The following is an 18243-nucleotide window of genomic DNA, read 5'->3' as shown; positions in this document are numbered from 1 at the left end:
ATGATCGAGCATTCCCATAGTCATTCGGCATGGGTCATAGAGGATGAGAGGGTACTAGCTTTGATCGCTCAGGCCGGTTTTCGACCGTGTTCGACGATTCGTTATATCAGGCTTGATTGGCCGCTTATCACTGCTTTGATTGAGAGGTGGAGGCCAGAGACCAACACCTTTCACATGCATATAGGGGAGTGCACGATCACTTTACAGGACGTGGCCGTCATACTTGGGCTCCGGATTGATGGACCGGTAGTTACGGGCACCGACGATCATAGTTGGCCGGAGGTATGTGCCCGGCTTCTTGGACAGGTTCCCGACTTGAGGAGTGGTGCGATGAAGCTATCGTGGCTTCGTCAGACATTTCAGGGCGACATACCAGAGGATGCCTCTGATGAGACGCTCCAGTTTCATGCTCGTGCATACATATTGCACATGATAGGGTGCGTACTATTTCCTGATGCGAGCAAGACTCTCGTACATGCACGATGGCTGCCACTGCTGGAGGATTTTGGTGTATGCGGGGCACTATCGTGGGGCAGTGCGGTGTTGGCATATTTGTATCGAGAATTGAGTAGAGTATCTCTGATGCAGAATAAAGAATTCAAGGGATGCTGTACGTTGATACAGATTTGGTCATGGGAGCGCATTCATATTGGACGACCCACTTTACTTATGCACCGTGACTTAGAGGGGCAGTATCCATTGGCATACAGGTATAATTGTACACACACATATTTCATTCGTAACCTGAATATTTGTACTTATATATTCGCTATTCTGCATATAGGTATAACGTGCGATACGCTCAGTACAAATCAGCGACGCGTCACCCTCAGTTTTACCGAAATGAGCTTGATGGCCTCCAGCACGAACAGGTAAATATAAAACTCAGGAAGTATGAATATTATAGTTTTTCTGTATGATACCGATAAATGTTTTATTTTATTTCAGTTCAAGTGGAGACCCTATACACCGCCGGAGCTCGATATACATTCTCTTGCACCTATCTGCCGAGATCGTCCCGAATTGTGGAGAGCCAGAGTTCCATTGATCTGTTGGGAGATCGTAGAGATGCATGTACCGGACCGTGTGCTACGGCAGTTTACACTCTCTCAGCATATTCCAGATCCTGTCGAGCAGATCAATCGTCGGCGGCGCCCTACATCGCACCGGACTGACTGGGCCGTAGTCCGTGCGGCCTACATAGACAGGTGGGTTCAGAGGTGGGATTGCATACAGGATACGAGGCCCACAACTGTTGACTATACCACGTATATGCGTTGGTATTGGGATATCACACGTAGATGGATCACGCGTGACCCACAGCCTTTAGCTGGACACATGCCACGCCCACCGACAGATAGTTACATCCCTAGTGGGATGAACGAGAGAGATTACGTAAGTTTCTAAGCTAAATTATAATATTTTTTATTGAGTTGATACTTAATAAATTGTTTACCACGCAGGTCCGTGTTTTAGATAGCATTGATGCTGATATTGATGCGCACGTGACTGAGATTCAGGATCAGGTGGCGTTAGGTCTCCTCAGCAGGATTAAGAAGAGCATAGCGCAGGTGTTCCATAAGACTCACGTCGACGAGTTCGCAGGCCGTGAGGACAGGTCTCGCTCATTTGGACGGGCGTACGCTCGACGTCGACGGCCGCGTGATGATGACGCCGGCACTTCGCATGCCGATGGAGCCGGCACTTCGCATGCCGATAAATTTTGTAACTTTCCTGAATTTTCAAATACTAAACTTTTGAAGGTAAATTATTGTTCATATACATAATCGTGTGTGTTTAATTCATGGTTGAATCATGTATATATTGTTGTTTGCAAATAAATTGGCATATATATGAGTTATAATTCATGGTTGAATCATGTATATATTGTTGTTTGTAAATAAATTGGCATATATATGAGTTACAGGTAAATATACAAAACCTGCACAGCAGCTGTGCATGCTGGGTGACCTGCAACTTCACGGGATTTCAACTCCCGTGAAGTTGCAGTGCCAATTTTCCAGAGATCGAGTCTCTGGAATGGTTGACTGTAACTCCACGGGAGTTGAACTCCCGTGGAGTTTTAAGCACAAATTAATCTTCACGGGAGTTCAACTCCCGTGAAGTTTAATTTCTCCATAAACTTCACGGGAGTTGAACTCCCGTGATGTTTCGGAGAATTTTTTACAAAAACCGACCTGTTTTCAGCGCTGGGCTGAAAACAGGTCGGTTTTTGCAATTATTATCAAAAGCGGTCGGTTTTTGCAATTAAATTCCTAAAACGGTTGGTTTTGAAAATTTGTCCATAAAGGAGGGTTGATCTCCTTTAGCAAGCGTGATAATTTGGTGTTGTAAACTTGTCTAGCATCCCTCCTGTTGTACAAGGAGCCGCAATCATTTACATTTTCCCTGTTATTCTGTTAGCCTAGGAGTTTCATTTACCTCAATCTTGACCGCACAGCTATTCCACATTGTCTTATTGTCTTTTAGAGACTGAGGCTCAGCAGCAAATGAGACGTGGTTAAAAGGGTTTTTTTTAATTCGTAAAATGAATTTAAATAACAATTTGATGAATTAGGGAAGTTAACCTGTTTCAGGGAAAAAAGAAAAGAAAAGAAAAACACACATATTGGCTAAAGTTCAATGAGTTTTCTTTTAAACGTTGATCTCCTAGGACCTTCTACTACTACTATGCTGAGAAAATATTAAATACTTGCATGTAATTAATTATTGAAATTGATATTAAATTTAATATTGATAATTTTTTTTTTTTTAATATTTTTTCATGAGACATGAAACTTCACTGATTATAAAGAGGTATAAGATCCCTAGTTAAATAAGGAAAAAGAAACTAAGAAATGTTTTCATCCCAAAATGTAATCGATGATATAAAAAGACCAATATTGTTCGCAATCTTGCCAGCGTAAGGAAAATGACATCTCAAGGAATATGTAATCAAAGCAGATCACACCGTTGGGTTGTAAGGCCAACAATCATGATTTTTTTTTTATGTTAGACTGCTGACAGTATCTTGCATGCGGCCCAGAAACTCGAAGCAGATCACACCGTTGGGCTTGTGTTCTTGAAGCTACTCTTCTAAAATGGCTGAAAGTAAACCTGGGAAAAATCTTCTCTTGCCCCTCCTATCAAAACACTAGATTACAAAATCAAAAGGAAATTTGAAGTGGATGAAAAGAACATCAATCTCCAACCACCTGAAAATACTTAGCTCAATTCCGTTCTTTAAAAAAAAAAACTCGGAGCTTTTTCTTTACTAACTCAAGTCTACATTGGCCCCTTAACCAATTACTTCAAAATATTTAAACTAAACCCTGTCCGAACAATATTAAATGTAGTGGTAAGATATTGTTTACCAATGTTTTCCTTGGTCATAGTTCTGCGATCCAACACTCGAGAAAAGCTGCAGACAGAGGATGAATGCCAAGAAAATGACACCCTAAATACTTCCATAGACGGACTATAGATCCCTGGTCATTTCCCAGTGGAAGCATAATTTGCCCAATTATCTTGAGGACACAATTGAAAAACTTCAGATCGAACGAAGAAAATCTAGGAGAAAATATTGACAAAGTTATACTTTTATCTGAATTCAGACTTTAACCCGCAGGGAAATTCAGACCAGCGCGATCAACGAATACTTTGTATGTACATCAGTCCAAAAAGAGAATTAAACCAATTCAACAATCAATAGTAGATATTAACATATCAAGTTATCCACAAACTTCTACACTTGCACGCAAAACCGAAACAGATGGATTAGTACGGGGATCTACTGTAAAGTTTGTATTTACATATCAGCCCTAGCTCCAGAGCATTTGTGACACGTCAAACCTCTAACCCTCAACAAGAAATGACAAGTGAATAAAAGAAAATGAAAAAAAAAAAAAAAACATGAGCAATTTCCTTTTTAAGTTCAATAAACATAAGATCGACATGTATTGCTGAATCAATCAGCTGAACTTAATCGTCACTCCTTCCTTTCTCTGCCGCTATATTCATTTTTCGTTTGCTAAAACCGTGCATGAAATTGTTTTTCCCTTCATCGTTTTTTTTTTTGTACTTTTTCACTTTTTTATTCCCCTTTCTTTCTTGTTGTTGCTACTGGGGTGGTGGTTGTTATTGTTGTTCTTTTTGTGTGGTTTGGGGGGCTGGGTTTGCATAAAAGGACATTGCAAGAAAACATAACTTTTGAAGCAAAAGGGAAAAAGAAGTACATCCATATAGCTCCTCACTTAAACAGTCATCCATCGAACATTTGTCAGCTTCATCATGTATCTTGGGATTTATGCTTCTTTGCCAACTGCAGCCTTCATCACCGTGCTTGATTTCAGCAACATCTCCTCCTCTAGAAAGTTAAACATAAAAACGCACATCAAGCTTCTTTTTACAAATGATGCTGATGATGTACAGATGCTAATCAAAATAAACCAAGATAGATAGGCTGATGTGTGCTGAAGCATGTCAAGTCTAACATGAAACTTTTTGGACGTTTCAGATGGAAGTATTTCTTAGAATAGAGGGAAAAAACAGGTGCAACAAAAATCAAAAGTAGTTTTATAGGCACACTTCCCAGATATTTCAGAGGAACATTTCCCCCCCTTAGAATATGAGGGACCATGTCGGCAAAATTGAATCTACCCAACTTTCATGCGACTCATCAAACGAATGTTCTTGAAAAAGACTAGTAACTATTCCAGGATCGATGATGAAGATCAAGCCCTATTATTATTGTGTTCTTTGCCGCCTTCCTACAAGCACTTGAGTGATACTATGATTTACGGTCAAGATTCTAGTGGCATCAAGGACATCAATGAAAACCTATTCAATAAAGAGAAGATCAAGATCAACAAAGAGTTATCCACAAGTGAAAGTGGTGATAAAGCTAATGGCTTGTTTGATTGAGGAAGATCTGAAGAAAGGGACTTTAAAGATAATAGGTATAACTCAAAGTATAGGAATCTGACCTGCGAATATTGCAAGAAGAAATGACAAATTAAAATCGATTGATACGTGTTGAAGAACAAGAAGAAACAGGAGTATGATGAAAAAAAATCTCATATTTGTTGCTAGGTCCTGTAGATACCAAATTCATAAAACAAAAGATTTTTTAAGTAATAACGTTCTTGGCTAAGTTTTGCATTGCTCAACAATGGATTGATCACTATGTATATGAACATATTGAATTCCCCTTTAAATCCATTATCTAGATAATACCAAAAGTGAACTCAAGTTAACTAAAAATGCAATAACTACACTAAGTTGAAAAAGCAAATCATATTATTCTAACAAACATTTCAGCAGCCCCAGAGACAGTTGGCCTTGAAAAACCACTAGCAATATTATACAATAGATACAAATTATGACACTAAAAGATCGCCATGAAAAATAAGCACTTGCAAAAGAACAACTTGCCTGCATATTGGAAAAGTGCACTGCTTCCAATGAATCTGCAATTTCCATCTGCTTCACTATTGTAGAATGCAACACCTGACAACTTCTATAATTAGAAAGATAACATAAAAGCAGGAAAAAAAATTTCGAAGATGAGAAAGAATAAACCTTAACATATATCCTTAGGGTTGGCTAGATATAATATTATTCTATGAACTCGGTCAAAAATAAAATTACATGGCAAGAGATCAGTAATTCCTTTCAAGTACTTCATTCAAACCAAGATCAATCATCCTATGCTTACAAGGATATATGTACTATGCTAATAAAAGTACAAGTGGCACCTCAATTTGAGGCACTAGGTAAAGAAACTGCAAGCTTACCTTTTTTGTCTTCTCAAGATCAATCTCCATAATTTTTATCCTATCCCATGAGTTCAGGAGCATATGCTCTTTCTCCAGAGGGATCTCTGCAGGCTTGTTTCTGATCTCATTGCACAGCATCTCAAGCCTTTGAAGGCGCTCTAGACAAGGATGTATGTGGGCTTCCGTGATAGTTTCCATGCTAGAAATGGGAACAGGGTCAGGAATAGGGTTTCGTGTATCTAAAGGAAGGATTTCTTCCAACCTTGTCTCTTTCCCACAATTTGACATCTGAAAGAGACCAAGCACTTTGCACAAGAGAAGAAACAACAGGTTCACCAACATTGCAAAGAAACTTGAAGTCCTTCCATCTGAATCATCCTGGGTGGTTATGTGCCTCTCCATTGTCATTCCTGAAACAATGAATAATGAGATGAGCTCTTCTATCAGAAGTTATCAGATATTATCAGCATGACGTATTAAGAAACCAAAACAAATTTGACTCATATGCATCAAATGCTTCTCAGAGAAGCAGCTAAGTTTTGCTAGATACCAGCGTCAACACAAATTGTACAATGACACAGGAAAACTTTCTTGAGAAGATGTGATACACAGCAATTTACAACATAATTAGGACTTCTTTTATCTGTTCTAACAAAAAGTCAAGAACTCATGCTAAGAACTTGTCTTACTGGGCCTTCTGGATTTTTTCCTCTCTTCTGATCGTCTATGATAATTTTACAGGCTTACTCTTTTATTACACAAGTTTAAATAGTAAGTTGCTATGATATGAAGAAGCATTCCTCAGACCAAGATATTGATGTCTGACACACCCAGAGATGTGAAGCTTGTAACTCTATGTAACCGTTACACACCAAAATATAGGTATAAGATGAAGTATGCTATTTAACTAATTGCTTTATATAAAATTAGATGAGCAATATGGAGGAACTTGGCACCAACCACATGTTTTCGTGCTTGGTAGTGAGGTAGCTCATCCTCATCCACTCATTCAAATGAGGAATCACATTCACGTGGGTTAGAGTGGATGGGAATGAGGCACATCCCTACCAAGCAAAAAAAATTGTGCTTGGTACCAAGTTCCTACATTTTTCTTATTAGAGTACAACAAAATAGGAAAAAAACTTTCAATATGTATTTCATATATTCATGTCTGGATTTTGGACAATTGCATTTTACCCCATATTTGAGTTGGATTATGACAGTGGTATGCCTGTATACAAATAAATCATTAACCAATCTGAGACTACAACAAAGATAAAGGTATTTTCTTAATTAATATGGGAGCAAGCATCTCTCTTAATCATGGTTCTGCAGCTAAGGAATTTGACCTCATCTCAGAGTACTCATACCAGTTCTGCAGTTATCCCAATGAAGATCTCTTTCTATGCAGAGCTATTATCTATAGTTAACTCCATTTGATGGGAATAACAGATAAGTAGAATGGTCAGTCCTATCTCTTAGGAGAGGTTTTTAGATGAAAGGCCCTTGTTCAATGAAAAAACAGTCCATAGTGATGGTGACCATGACAAAGAAATTGTATAATATAATCCACTTCATGCTTAAGTCTGTTTGAAATTGGAATATAGTAGGTTAGTTATGGGATTAGTTTTTGTGCTAGGAAGTAAGCTGATATAGGCTCGTTTAACAACAAGAAGCCATATCCCAAGAATATGACAAATTAATTTTCCAAAATCTCATCACAGAAAAGAATCCTATCAAAGAAATGTTTGGTCATATAAAGGCATTGTTTGCTCCTATGACTTGATTCTGGTAAAGTTTCCAAATCATTTGTACAGATACTCTCAACTAACCTTTGTTAAATTGCATTTTACCCTTTTCTACCAACCATTTTACCCAACGTCCTAGCTGGACTCATCTCTGATCCTTTTTGTGTATGTCTGTAACTATTCAATTGCCACACCATATTATCATCCATTGCTGCAGCTTGGCAAGACTGACCTCTCCTTTGTGCATTAGCATGCAATCACCTCAGTGTTCTTGCTTTTCATGTACCATTGTACCCTTCCATTATTTTACTTACCTTATCCTCACATAAAAACTTTAAGGGTTGATAACTGCTTTATAAATCCATTAACGTCTCAAAGATTTGTAAGATCACATCCCACATCAAATCACCACCATGCTTCAAGGTTTGTAAGATCAAAAGACGTATCTGTGTAGTGTCCTCGTCCTTAAACTCCATTTCATCGCGCAACAACATGATATGAATTAGCCATTTCATAGCTTAACAACATGATATGAATTAGTATCTTAATTATGCATGCTTCGATTCCCATCAATGTCCCTAGACTTCTTCGCAACAGAAACAGAAATCAAATCGATGTGCTACTGGTCAGTTAAACCGACTTACATTCCATATGCATTCTAAGCATCTTAGTTTTCCCCTCGTCTCTCACGCTTGTGCAAAAGCGTTCAACTGGAAGACAAATCTTGCACCTAATTTTACACAAATTGTTGCACCTAATTCCATGATACACAGTTGTGAATTCTTGCACCTAATTCCATGACTCATAAAGATAATTTTTTTTTGAATCTATTGCATTTGGATTACAAATCTTATCAGAATACCCCTATACAAGTCGTGTATTCTGGACATAAGGAGAACAATTAAGATTCCTGAACTGCCCCTTACCCTTCCATGAATGGATCAGAACACGCTGCTCATACACAGGTGCTCTTAATAAAATTTGTACTCTTTGCATCAGCATGATAATTCCAAGAAAGAACAAAATCCCCAACAATTTATTACATTGGATGCAGAAAACATGAAAGCAATGAAAATACAATATCTGATCTACAATTCCCTAGTTCGCTGTTCTACAATGAATTTGTTATGTCACAACTCTGAAAGTTTACAATCCCGCATAAGTCATGTACATGTAAGGTGAGTGTCATAGATTGTAATCCAATGAACTCAAAATGCTAGCACTTTTGAGGACTATGGAAAATTTCCATAGTTAAGTATGACTGTTGACACCTCGTTTGGCATGCGGGAATCGGATCAAGTGGGAAAGGAATGAAGCAATGAACGGAATGGAATGAGTATGAGAATGGAATGCTCATTTCCATTCTCATGTTAAGGTGCCATTAGATAATGATGTGAGAATGAAAAATCATTTTATTTTTAGTATGGGGAACTAATAAGAAATCATGGCACATTTGGTATTTAATTTAATTGTTTCACTCTCACTTAAGTGGGGGGAATGCCCATTCCCTACCAACTCATTGGGAATGCTCATTCCCACAAAAAGTGGGAATGAATGCAAAGTGAGAATGGGCGTTCTAGCTTTAAACAAGTTGTCATGTTTGACATGCATGAATGAGAAATGGGAATGAGCATTCCATTCCCCACCCATTCCCTCGTAACCAACCAAGACCTGAGAGTAGTATTATTTTGAATGACCTCCTGAGAAGTCCTTTGCTTGGGTGTTACAAATGCCATAAGAGCCAACACCAAGTAGATCTAAGCGCCACATAGAGCTGAAGTGCCATGTGAAAGTAAGTGCCTCATCACACAAGGTCGTCGCCATTTGTAACGTTTAGAAACTGTGGGGCTCTAGAATCTGAGAAAGGTGTATAGCATTTAATGGAATGTGTAAGCTCTTGAGAAGTTCTTGCTTGCTTGTGTAATATTGACATGAAGCAAAGCAAAACAGACCACTTGCAGAGACGTATTAACAATTTCAGGTTTATGAACCCAGCAGATATAAGATTGCATTAGAACCGGATGGAATGAATTCAACCAAAAGGTACAAAATCCAAAGCAAAAGCGAGGACAAAAAGTATAGTATCGTCCCAATAATAAAGATTTTCCATATATATCTACACCTTAGTTACTTTTCAATGAAATTTGCAGTTGTGCTGTGATTGCTGTCACACAATAAAAAAAATTGAACAAACTAAAGAACAGCAGATAGCCTTTGAAAAATAAATTGCCTCGAAGAAAATTTAAAGATATCAATTGATGAAGACTAGAGTGATGAATATCTCATTTGTAGGCATCAGTACCTAGTGAATGTGACGCCGTGTTGGTGAATGGATTTGTCTGCTTCTTCATCTTCGTGGGTGTCTTCACAGAAGATCCTGCTCCTGCTCCCCTTGTACCAAAGTCTACAGCTTTATCAACCACAACAAAGCGGTCATCACAACTGTAATAAGCTGTGGAATCACTTGCTCTGACCTGTAGAAATCAGAAAGTGACAAGGTGATATACTTTATGCATTTGAAGTACTATCCTATGGTTCCTAAGAAAACAACAATACTGAAAATTAACGCTAACTACTATTACTGAAGCTGTAGCAGCAGCTTGCAGTTAATACCTTCACCTCTCATCTCCTTAGTATTACCTGTCAAGATGCTGAGCAGAGCTATAATGTGCATTCTACGGACAATTGTATAAGACAAACTAAAGGGGTCATGTCAAATTACAGCTGACTTTTAAGAAATTTCACGATTAAGTAGTGAATAACTAAACTAGTTCTGACTATTTTTCATTATTTTGAACTAATCAGTTGAAGGTTGTTAGGTTGGGGGTGGATACCAACCTCTGGCGACGAGGAGCTCCGACGAGCTCGAGGAAGGCGGAGATGACGCAGGCGAAGTCGGCGAACGCAATCCTTCGGTGAACGCACACTTCGGCGAACGCAGAGTTGGGCGAACGCACCCTTCGAAGTCTGCTTTCGACCCCGCCATTCGAGCTCTGCGTTTTCTCTTCGACCTCTGCGTTCGTGTCGAGTCGTTGGTCCATTCGCCAACTTGATGTCAACAACGCCTTTCTCAACGGCACATTGCATGAGGATGTGTATATGAACCAACCTCCAGGGTATGTTGACACGGCCTGTCCCACTTATGTTTGTAAGCTTCGCAAGGCCCTCTATGGTCTCAAGCAAGCTCCTCGCGCTTGGTATTTGGAGTTATCTCGTTTTCTGGTTGATTATGGCTTTCGGAAGTCTGTGGCTGACACATCTCTTTTTATCTACCGCTTAGGTGGCAATTTGATCTACTTCTTGGTCTATGTTGATGATATTTTATTAACTGGGAATAATACTATTTTTTTGGATGAGTTTGTCTCTCAGCTGTCTCATAGGTTCTCCCTCAAGGATCTCGGTTCGCTGAATCACTTTCTCGGCATCGAGGTCATTCCCACGCCTGGTGGGCTGTTCTTGTCTCAGCAACAGTATCTTTCTGATATTCTTTGTCGCCAACAAATGACAGGTGCCAAACCGGTCACCACACCTATGGCTCCGGGCAAATCTCTCACTCTTGAGGACGGCACGGCTACAGTTGACTCCACTGAGTTTCGCAGTGTCATTGGTGCTCTTCAGTATTTGGCCATCACTCGTCCGGATATCTCGTATGTCATTAATAAGTTGTCTCAGTTCATGCATGCTCCCACTGAAACTCACTGGCAAGCGGTCAAACGGTTATTGCGGTATCTAAAGGGTACTCTCTCTCATGGTTTGTGTTAGAAATTGGGGGTGGAAACAAACCTCCGCCGGCGACGAGGAGCTCCGACGAGCTCCAGGATGACGCAGGCGAGCTCCGGTTGTCACCGACGGCGGAGGAGCTCCGACGAGCTCGAGAAAGGCGGAGATGACGCAGGCGAAGTCGGCGAACGCAATCCTTCGGTGAACGCACACTTCGGCGAACGCAGAGTTGGGCGAACGCACCCTTCGAAGTCTGCTTTCGACCCCGCCATTCGAGCTCTGCGTTTTCTCTTCGACCTCTGCGTTCGCCCCCTTTTTGGCGTCCGCGGGCAGCTGGCGACAGGCTGTCGCCAGGCCATCCACTCGCCTATAAAACCCCCCCTCCAGCCTAGGGTTTTGCTGCTGAAGTTCTTCTCCTTCCCTCCTCCGATTTTTCTTCTTCTGGCGGCGGCGGCTGCCCTAAAATCGCAGAAGCGATTTTTACATTTCCCCAATCTTCAACAGCAGTAGTTGAGGGGATTTAAGAAGAGAGAGAAGAAAAGAAAGAGGGGTTTATATTGTGGGGTATTTATTCTCAAGTGAGAATTGAAAGGGTTCATACCCTTTGATTATTAACACTGTAGCTACAGTGTTTATTTGAGAAATCTTAGTTTTGAGATCTGCTCCTAAATTGTAATTTCTTGTTTGATTAAATAAAAAATTATCTGTGTGGCTCCCGAGGACGTAGGCAGTTGCCGAACCTCGTTAAATCTTGGTGTACTGTTCTCTATACCGCGTTTCCGTTGCATTAGGGGATTTAGGCGTTAAATTCCTAACAACTGGTATCAGAGAGTGAAACAATCTAGAGAAAGTCAGATTCAAGTGGGAGCCATGGCCACAGATGAGGCAAAAATGAGACTTGAGAAATTTGATGGAACAGATTTTGGATTCTGGAAAATACAGATAGAGGATTATCTGGATCAGAAAAATCTGTATCAATCACTATCGGGGAAGAAGCCGGATTCTATGAAGGAAGAAGAGTGGAACCTTCTAGATAGACAAGCCCTCGAATCTTGGTGTACTTTTTCTATACTGCGTTTCTGTTGCAATTAGGGGTTTAGGCGTTAAATTCCCAACAGAAGGCTAGTCAGGGAATGAAGGACGGTACATAAATCAAGCACAAGTTCAAGAAAAGAAGGGAAAATTATATTGAAGTACATGATCAACGCATCTCAACCAATTTTCTCTCATTTTATCTTTAATAGGATTAACGTCTGATTTCTTTTTTTTAACCCTCTCTCTGTGTATATCAGCAAATTATTAACATTCAAATTTCTGCTGCATTAATCTTTTTAACATGTTTTAAATTTGCCTGACATTCCGATCCATAAAACAGTTTTGGTCTTATAGTTGTTATATAGAATTTTCCATTCAATCTGAGTGGTATTTCAATAATTTGTTATATGCAATTAGATTCCAGACATAATAATTTTATCCCTTTCTCCTGGTGCCAGCAATGTCATGCAGTCTCTTCTGACCCTAGTTATGGCATGCTTCCTCCCTGTTCCCAGTAATGGTATTCATTCTCTCTAGCTAAATCCATCTAGTCCAGGACGTGACACTGAATACTACACTTAAATATTTATGCATGAGTTGAGGAAATTGTTAGTGAAGTTCTCATACTTTGAAAGATCAAGACCTGATCCTTAAACACCATCACTGCAAAGGAAATAATGCTTGTTGCTAAAATTGATGACTATGGTTTATCTTGACGTCTGGACACCTAATGAGCAAGCCCACAGTATAAATGAAAAATGATACTAAGTAACAAGCTCTAGTAATAAACAACAGACCGAAATTCAATTCAGACTTACTTCTTCATGAACTGGAGCTAAATGAGCATATTCAGAAGTCCTAGTTATAAGAGGAGAACCGAGATCATCCATGTCCGACCCTGATTCAGCTGTTGATGTATCACTGCTTCTTCCCTGCCATTATGTGAAGCAAATAAATTAAAATCCATTTTGCCAGATGGAGGTATAGCTCATTAATAAATCAAAACATAAGTGATGACTGATATGGATAAAATCTTGCCTTCAAAGGGTATATTCTAGTATAATTTCCACTCCTGAGTTCTCCGTCTGGCGTCCGTGTTATAGGCCTTATAAATGTTGCTTCAGTGTTTCTCACAAGCTATGAGGGATGATACAGGTAAGTACACACTTAATCATTTCTGCTTTATCTCCAATAAGACAATTTAAAACAAAATTTCAGGACTGCAGACTGTAGGACTGACCTTCATAATATAAGGGTCATTCCATGGTCCTTTATTAGAGCTAAGACATCCTCCCTCACCAGGGCATGTGCAGGAGCCACCAAGGAAGTCTGGTAGTTGGCTGCAATAAGAAAAAACACTTTAATTTACTAAACCATCAACAGAAAGTGAGATGGCAACCAGAACACAGTAACCTTGCATCAATCGCTTCAAGTAATCTACTCTGAAATTTGGTCCCGAGCACCTGTTTGAAAATAAGTTAGATATACTCATTACCTAAACTGCAGAAACTATAACTATTCCATGCACCTATGCCACTTACATGTATCTTTGCAGCAGTTTTAGGGTCAAGAAAACCCCTCACAGTGTTCCAAAGAAGCTTGAAACCATTACCAGCATTAACAATAAACATCTGATGTAGAGTCTGCCAAAGCAAACAAGAAAATATGGTTCTGACATTCAGATATAAATTTAAATATGTCATAGTACCATCAGAAAAAGTACCTCAGGATAGTAATCACCATCTATTTTCTGCATATTCAGCAAGAGGTCTCTTGCTGTCTTGCTGAAATTTTTGAAACCCTGTATGTAGGTAAAATTAAGACTAATAAACCTCAGAAAGCAGTAACAAGAACAATCTGTTGCTTAGGTGAGACAGAGTATTGTAAGAGATTGGGCATTCACTTACAATCCCATGAACATCTAATATTGTAGTGGAGGAATCAATGTGTCTTTTGGCTGCAATAGAACATGCTGGAAATTTTTCATGAATGGATTTCTCAAATTCCTGTACATGATACTTTATATAGCGTTCTATAGTAGTAATGTGCATTAGCTTATTTGGTTCAGCTTTCCCAAGCCTTTCGATATAGACTGGTCTCCCCTCTTTGTCAACTCCATGGTATCCTTGAGGGTAATAGCGCAGTACTTCTTCTAGTTCCCCAAACTCAAAATCCTTGCACCAGAAATAGTGTATATTACAATAATTTACATAATTTTTTGATGATACGAATCAACAAAGTGACAAACATTCGTAAGTTGTAACTTAACAATGGTTTCTAATTTAAGTATTCAATTATAAGCATATTAAGTTGCTCCAAAGTCACAAAGTGAATATGTAATAGAAACATACTTCAAAGGGACCTGAAGGTTTTCTGTAAAGCCAAGACAAACTACAAGGGATATCAACAATGCTACAGAAAAAGCATGTAATAATGCAGATTCCTAGTCCCACAAGTTTTATGTTGTACAGTAATTTTCTATTTTACAAGAGTGTTGACATTAGAAATGAAATGGAAATGATTAGTTTTTTATTCTTTCATCTGCCAATCTGGAAACTAAGGAAATTAAACAAGGAAGATTTGAATGAGGCCTGACAGAAGATAGAGAAGTAAACAAGTATTAAACAGGTTAAGTTACATATAATTGTGGTTTTTTGAAGCACACGTAGTTAAGAACCATCCAAATCCAATTGACATGCATGTCAAAATCAAAATCATTGAGAAGCGACATAAGCAACAGTCTAAAAGGTATCACAAATTTTTATGCTTCCTCAAAGCATATCCAGGTATGAGTTTTACAGACTTCCGGTGACAAAAACGAACTTGAAATAAAAGGATATGTAGTATACTATAATTAAGCATCAGTTCCACTAGGTCCTTCAATGAAAGACAAAAATAGAGAAATTATTAATTCTGTTTCTCTAAACTTACAGTGGAAACCAACCAACAATGTTCCATCACTATAGTTAGCACCAGAAATACACAGTACAATTTCCATGCATAAGGGTGTGTTTGGCAACCCACCCAAAACCGGGCCAGCTTCAGTCCTGGCCCACTTTTAAAGGGTTTCCAAACACACCCGAAGACAATCTAGTGGCATATAGCAGATGCCTCACCTCCAGTATGGTGTCTGCCCCAAATTCCTGTCTCCAGTGAATCATCTCATCCCACATTTGGATTGCCTTCTCGCTATCAAATTTCCTAGCTTTCAAAAACCTGCACAGCCAGAAGCAGGATTGGAAAAAGTGAATTACATCTACAACTTGAGAACAGAGGAATGCAGGTACCCACTCACAGAGGAGGGCTAAAGGTGAACTATAAGATTTTGTTCTCACCTAGAAGATTTAGCTACCCTGAAAACAACAAATTAATAAATTCATTTTTTTTCCTGTAAAGAGAATATCATTCAATAACAAGGTGAAATCCAACTACAGTTTGCAAGTACCAAACCCATAGATACTACTCTGTTGTTTCATCATATTCAGAATTGATCTGATAGATATATGGCTTTCAACAATGAAGTGAATCCGGTTCTAATGTAAAAATATAAAAAATGTAGTTCTTTCATTTTTGCAATATTCGGAATTCATTTGTGTGTTGATTCTTGTCGTGCGAAGCCCACATCATGGATCTCCATACTCTATAATATTTTGGTCAACCTAATTGTTGTGCCTCACCTGAAGGGAAATATTTCTCAATTTTCTGGTCTCAGTGTTGAAAAGAGATGCATATAGAAATAACAAAATCAAACCTGAGTAACATATGATAGTCATCATGCTTGTCCGGCAACAAATCTCTAGCGATGAGCTCTTGCCGGAAAGCATGGACTTCTCTCTCCTCCCCTGCATCCCTTAGATCCTCTATCGAAACCGAAGATGTTCTAATGTCAAGTTTCCTCTTCCCCCTTTTCTTAAGAGAATGGGTCAGCTTATTAGAAGCTTTCAGTGCTTTCTTCTTTAAGGACCAGTTTCTTCTTCTTCTCTCATCCTCTGAATTGTCCACATCCGATCTCCTCTCTTTTCTCTCTTCCAGAGTAGCCAACCTCCCTTCAATACCTTCAACATGGCAAACTACAAAAAACTAATCAGACTTATGCATTCTTAACAGTTAATTTACTTGTAGAGCTTAATTTGCACCTGACATTTTATCCCAAGGGGGGGAAAGATCTATCTTTTCCTCGAACTTTGCGGATTATGAACTGCGTGAGAATTTGAGCAGCAAGCAGAAATAAGCAAAAGACCTTAAGTCGGTGAATTTTTTTTCCCAACTTTAGATAGAAAACCGTTTAAAAATAAAAACTTTAACTCAATTGACCAGACAAACGTGCATTATAGGGGGAAAAAAATTTAGTAAATAACCTAAAATTGTGTCGTTTTGCAGAAATCGCCCATCAAAAGCTCCTCAGCCGAACCTGCATTCTACGCGTACGTTACTAAAATGCGCCGATCGAGTAACCGCAGACCCTAAATGCTCATCAAAATCGCAGTAAAAACCTCAATAAATAGGCCTAATTACTCCAATTTCAGACCGAGAGCATTGAATTGAATGAAAGGACGAAGTACCTCTCGATTTGGATCTGAGATGTTTCGGAGAGAGAAAGCGAGGGTTTCGGGATCCGATCTGTCGGCTGTTTCCTCACTCTCTCTCTCTCTCTCTCTCTCTCTCAAGCTCTTGGAAATTTTGGTGGTTGCTCGCTCTCTCTCTCTCTCTCTAAAGCTAACGTAGAAGATTCGAGCGCAGTGCTCGCTTTATATCCGCGTGTCATTCTTTGTCCTTTTGCACTTAACACCTTAGCTTTCTATTCGTTGGCCAACGGTCACCCGTTTCGGGGTAAAATAAGATTCCTGCAGACAGTGGTCCAAGGGAAATTTGCAATTGTCTGATATTTTTTTTATTACATGGACTAGTACTGTGGTGTACATGTTGCCCGCTTGACAAAGAAATGTTAAGGATGTTTTAGTTTGACTTTATTTTACAAATATAAGAGTATTCTAAGTGTTGAATCATATACAAACAAAAACAGGGATTTTTTTAAATATACACTATATATAGATTTCTTCATTATTGCTGACCAATAAAAGAAAACATTCTAGAGTAATCCATTTCATTGTTCTTCATTATTGTTGACCAATAAAACAAAACATTCTAGAGTAATCCATTTCATTGTTCGGTCAAAAAAAAATTCATTTCATTGTAATTACTAATTAGTTACATATATCATTTGAAGCTTGTACCAAGATTTACGGAAAAAATTTTGATTTTCTTTTATAAAGGCTAAAATTTCATCGGAACAAAAAAAATCAATCAACACATGATAACAATTAGCATATTAGTATCGTATTTATATTTAAAAAAGCGAGACAGTATTTCTAGCATAATCCTATTAAAGCAGATTTGCACAAAATTGAGTATCTTTTCTTCGTACTTATGTAATTTAGTTTGTATTAACTCCCATAATATTTGTAACAATTACCAAATTTTCACCTGCTTTATTGAAATAAACAATAATAGATATGGAGAGGGGGGTTGTGTGAAAAATACCACGATGTAGGACCATAATCCCGCGGGGGAGTAGTTGCGTTTAATTTATTCAGGTGAACATAAAATTTCACTAATTTATAACATTAATATAATCTTGCTCTTGATGATAATGATGATGTAATTTCGCTTTCGGCCGTACCAAGAAGAATACGGCACGCGCGGGAAAATAACCGTTTTTCTATTTCATTCTTTATCTTAAAATAATTTATTGGAACCGGATCCGATCCAAAAGTTTCGTTGTTCTTTTACAGCTGGAAATGTGAAAACCTCAAAAGCAGGAGGAAAAAAAGAAGAAGATAAAGAATAGCATACTTTGAACCTTTGAGATCATTTTAACTTTTTGAATTTTGGGCTACTGTTAGGCCTGTCCATCCGGGCCGGGCCGGGCAAAACCGGGACCCGGACCCGGTACCCCGGGCCGG

General features: G+C 38.8%; 2 protein-coding genes across 6 annotated transcripts; one reads left to right on the top strand and one right to left on the bottom strand.

Moving 5' to 3' along the window:
• Positions 175 to 3100, top strand: LOC109841668 (serine/threonine-protein phosphatase 7 long form homolog). Its single transcript, XM_020410617.1, has 5 exons — positions 175 to 710; positions 785 to 872; positions 949 to 1395; positions 1464 to 1571; positions 3017 to 3100. The coding sequence occupies exons 1-5, from the start codon at positions 175 to 177 to the stop codon at positions 3098 to 3100; spliced, it is 1263 nt and encodes a 420-aa protein (XP_020266206.1).
• On the bottom strand, positions 3689 to 16989 carry LOC109842660 (phosphatidylinositol/phosphatidylcholine transfer protein SFH13-like). Of its 5 annotated transcripts, none has more exons than XM_020411509.1 (16): positions 16843 to 16989; positions 16639 to 16743; positions 16417 to 16478; positions 16032 to 16350; positions 15397 to 15496; positions 14188 to 14454; positions 14004 to 14081; positions 13822 to 13923; positions 13694 to 13743; positions 13521 to 13620; positions 13319 to 13417; positions 13099 to 13212; positions 9828 to 9999; positions 5796 to 6187; positions 5434 to 5508; positions 3689 to 4366 (listed from the first exon to the last, which is right to left on the bottom strand). In XM_020411509.1, the coding sequence occupies exons 3-16, from the start codon at positions 16421 to 16423 to the stop codon at positions 4349 to 4351; spliced, it is 1893 nt and encodes a 630-aa protein (XP_020267098.1). In that variant the 5' UTR covers positions 16424 to 16478; positions 16639 to 16743; positions 16843 to 16989; the 3' UTR covers positions 3689 to 4348. The 5 variants fall into 5 exon arrangements, with proteins under 5 accessions (XP_020267098.1, XP_020267094.1, XP_020267096.1 ...); XM_020411505.1 differs by lacking the exon at positions 3689 to 4366 and adding an exon at positions 4373 to 4839; XM_020411507.1 differs by lacking the exon at positions 3689 to 4366 and adding an exon at positions 4373 to 4839 and having other exon boundaries at positions 16032 to 16335.

The sequence above is a fragment of the Asparagus officinalis genome, chromosome 5 (assembly GCF_001876935.1).
Source record: "Asparagus officinalis chromosome 5, Aspof.V1, whole genome shotgun sequence".
Taxonomy (NCBI): Eukaryota; Viridiplantae; Streptophyta; class Magnoliopsida; order Asparagales; family Asparagaceae; genus Asparagus; species Asparagus officinalis.
This window is presented reverse-complemented; position numbering and strand designations above follow the sequence as displayed.

What these genes read in the sequence shown, in the direction of transcription:
- LOC109841668 (XM_020410617.1), top strand. Translation starts at nt 175, where the DNA reads ATGCATATAGGGGAGTGCACGATCACTTTACAGGACGTGGCCGTCATA. An exon ending in CAGTATCCATTGGCATACAG is followed by an intron (nt 711 to 784) that starts GTATAATTGTAC and finishes TTCTGCATATAG; the next exon opens with GTATAACGTGCGATACGCTC. An exon ending in ATGGCCTCCAGCACGAACAG is followed by an intron (nt 873 to 948) that starts GTAAATATAAAA and finishes ATTTTATTTCAG; the next exon opens with TTCAAGTGGAGACCCTATAC.
- LOC109842660 (XM_020411505.1), bottom strand. An exon ending in CTAGAATATACCCTTTGAAG is followed by an intron (nt 13,213 to 13,318) that starts GCAAGATTTTAT and finishes ACATAATGGCAG; the next exon opens with GGAAGAAGCAGTGATACATC. An exon ending in CACGGCGTCACATTCACTAG is followed by an intron (nt 6,188 to 9,827) that starts GTACTGATGCCT and finishes TCATTGTTTCAG; the next exon opens with GAATGACAATGGAGAGGCAC.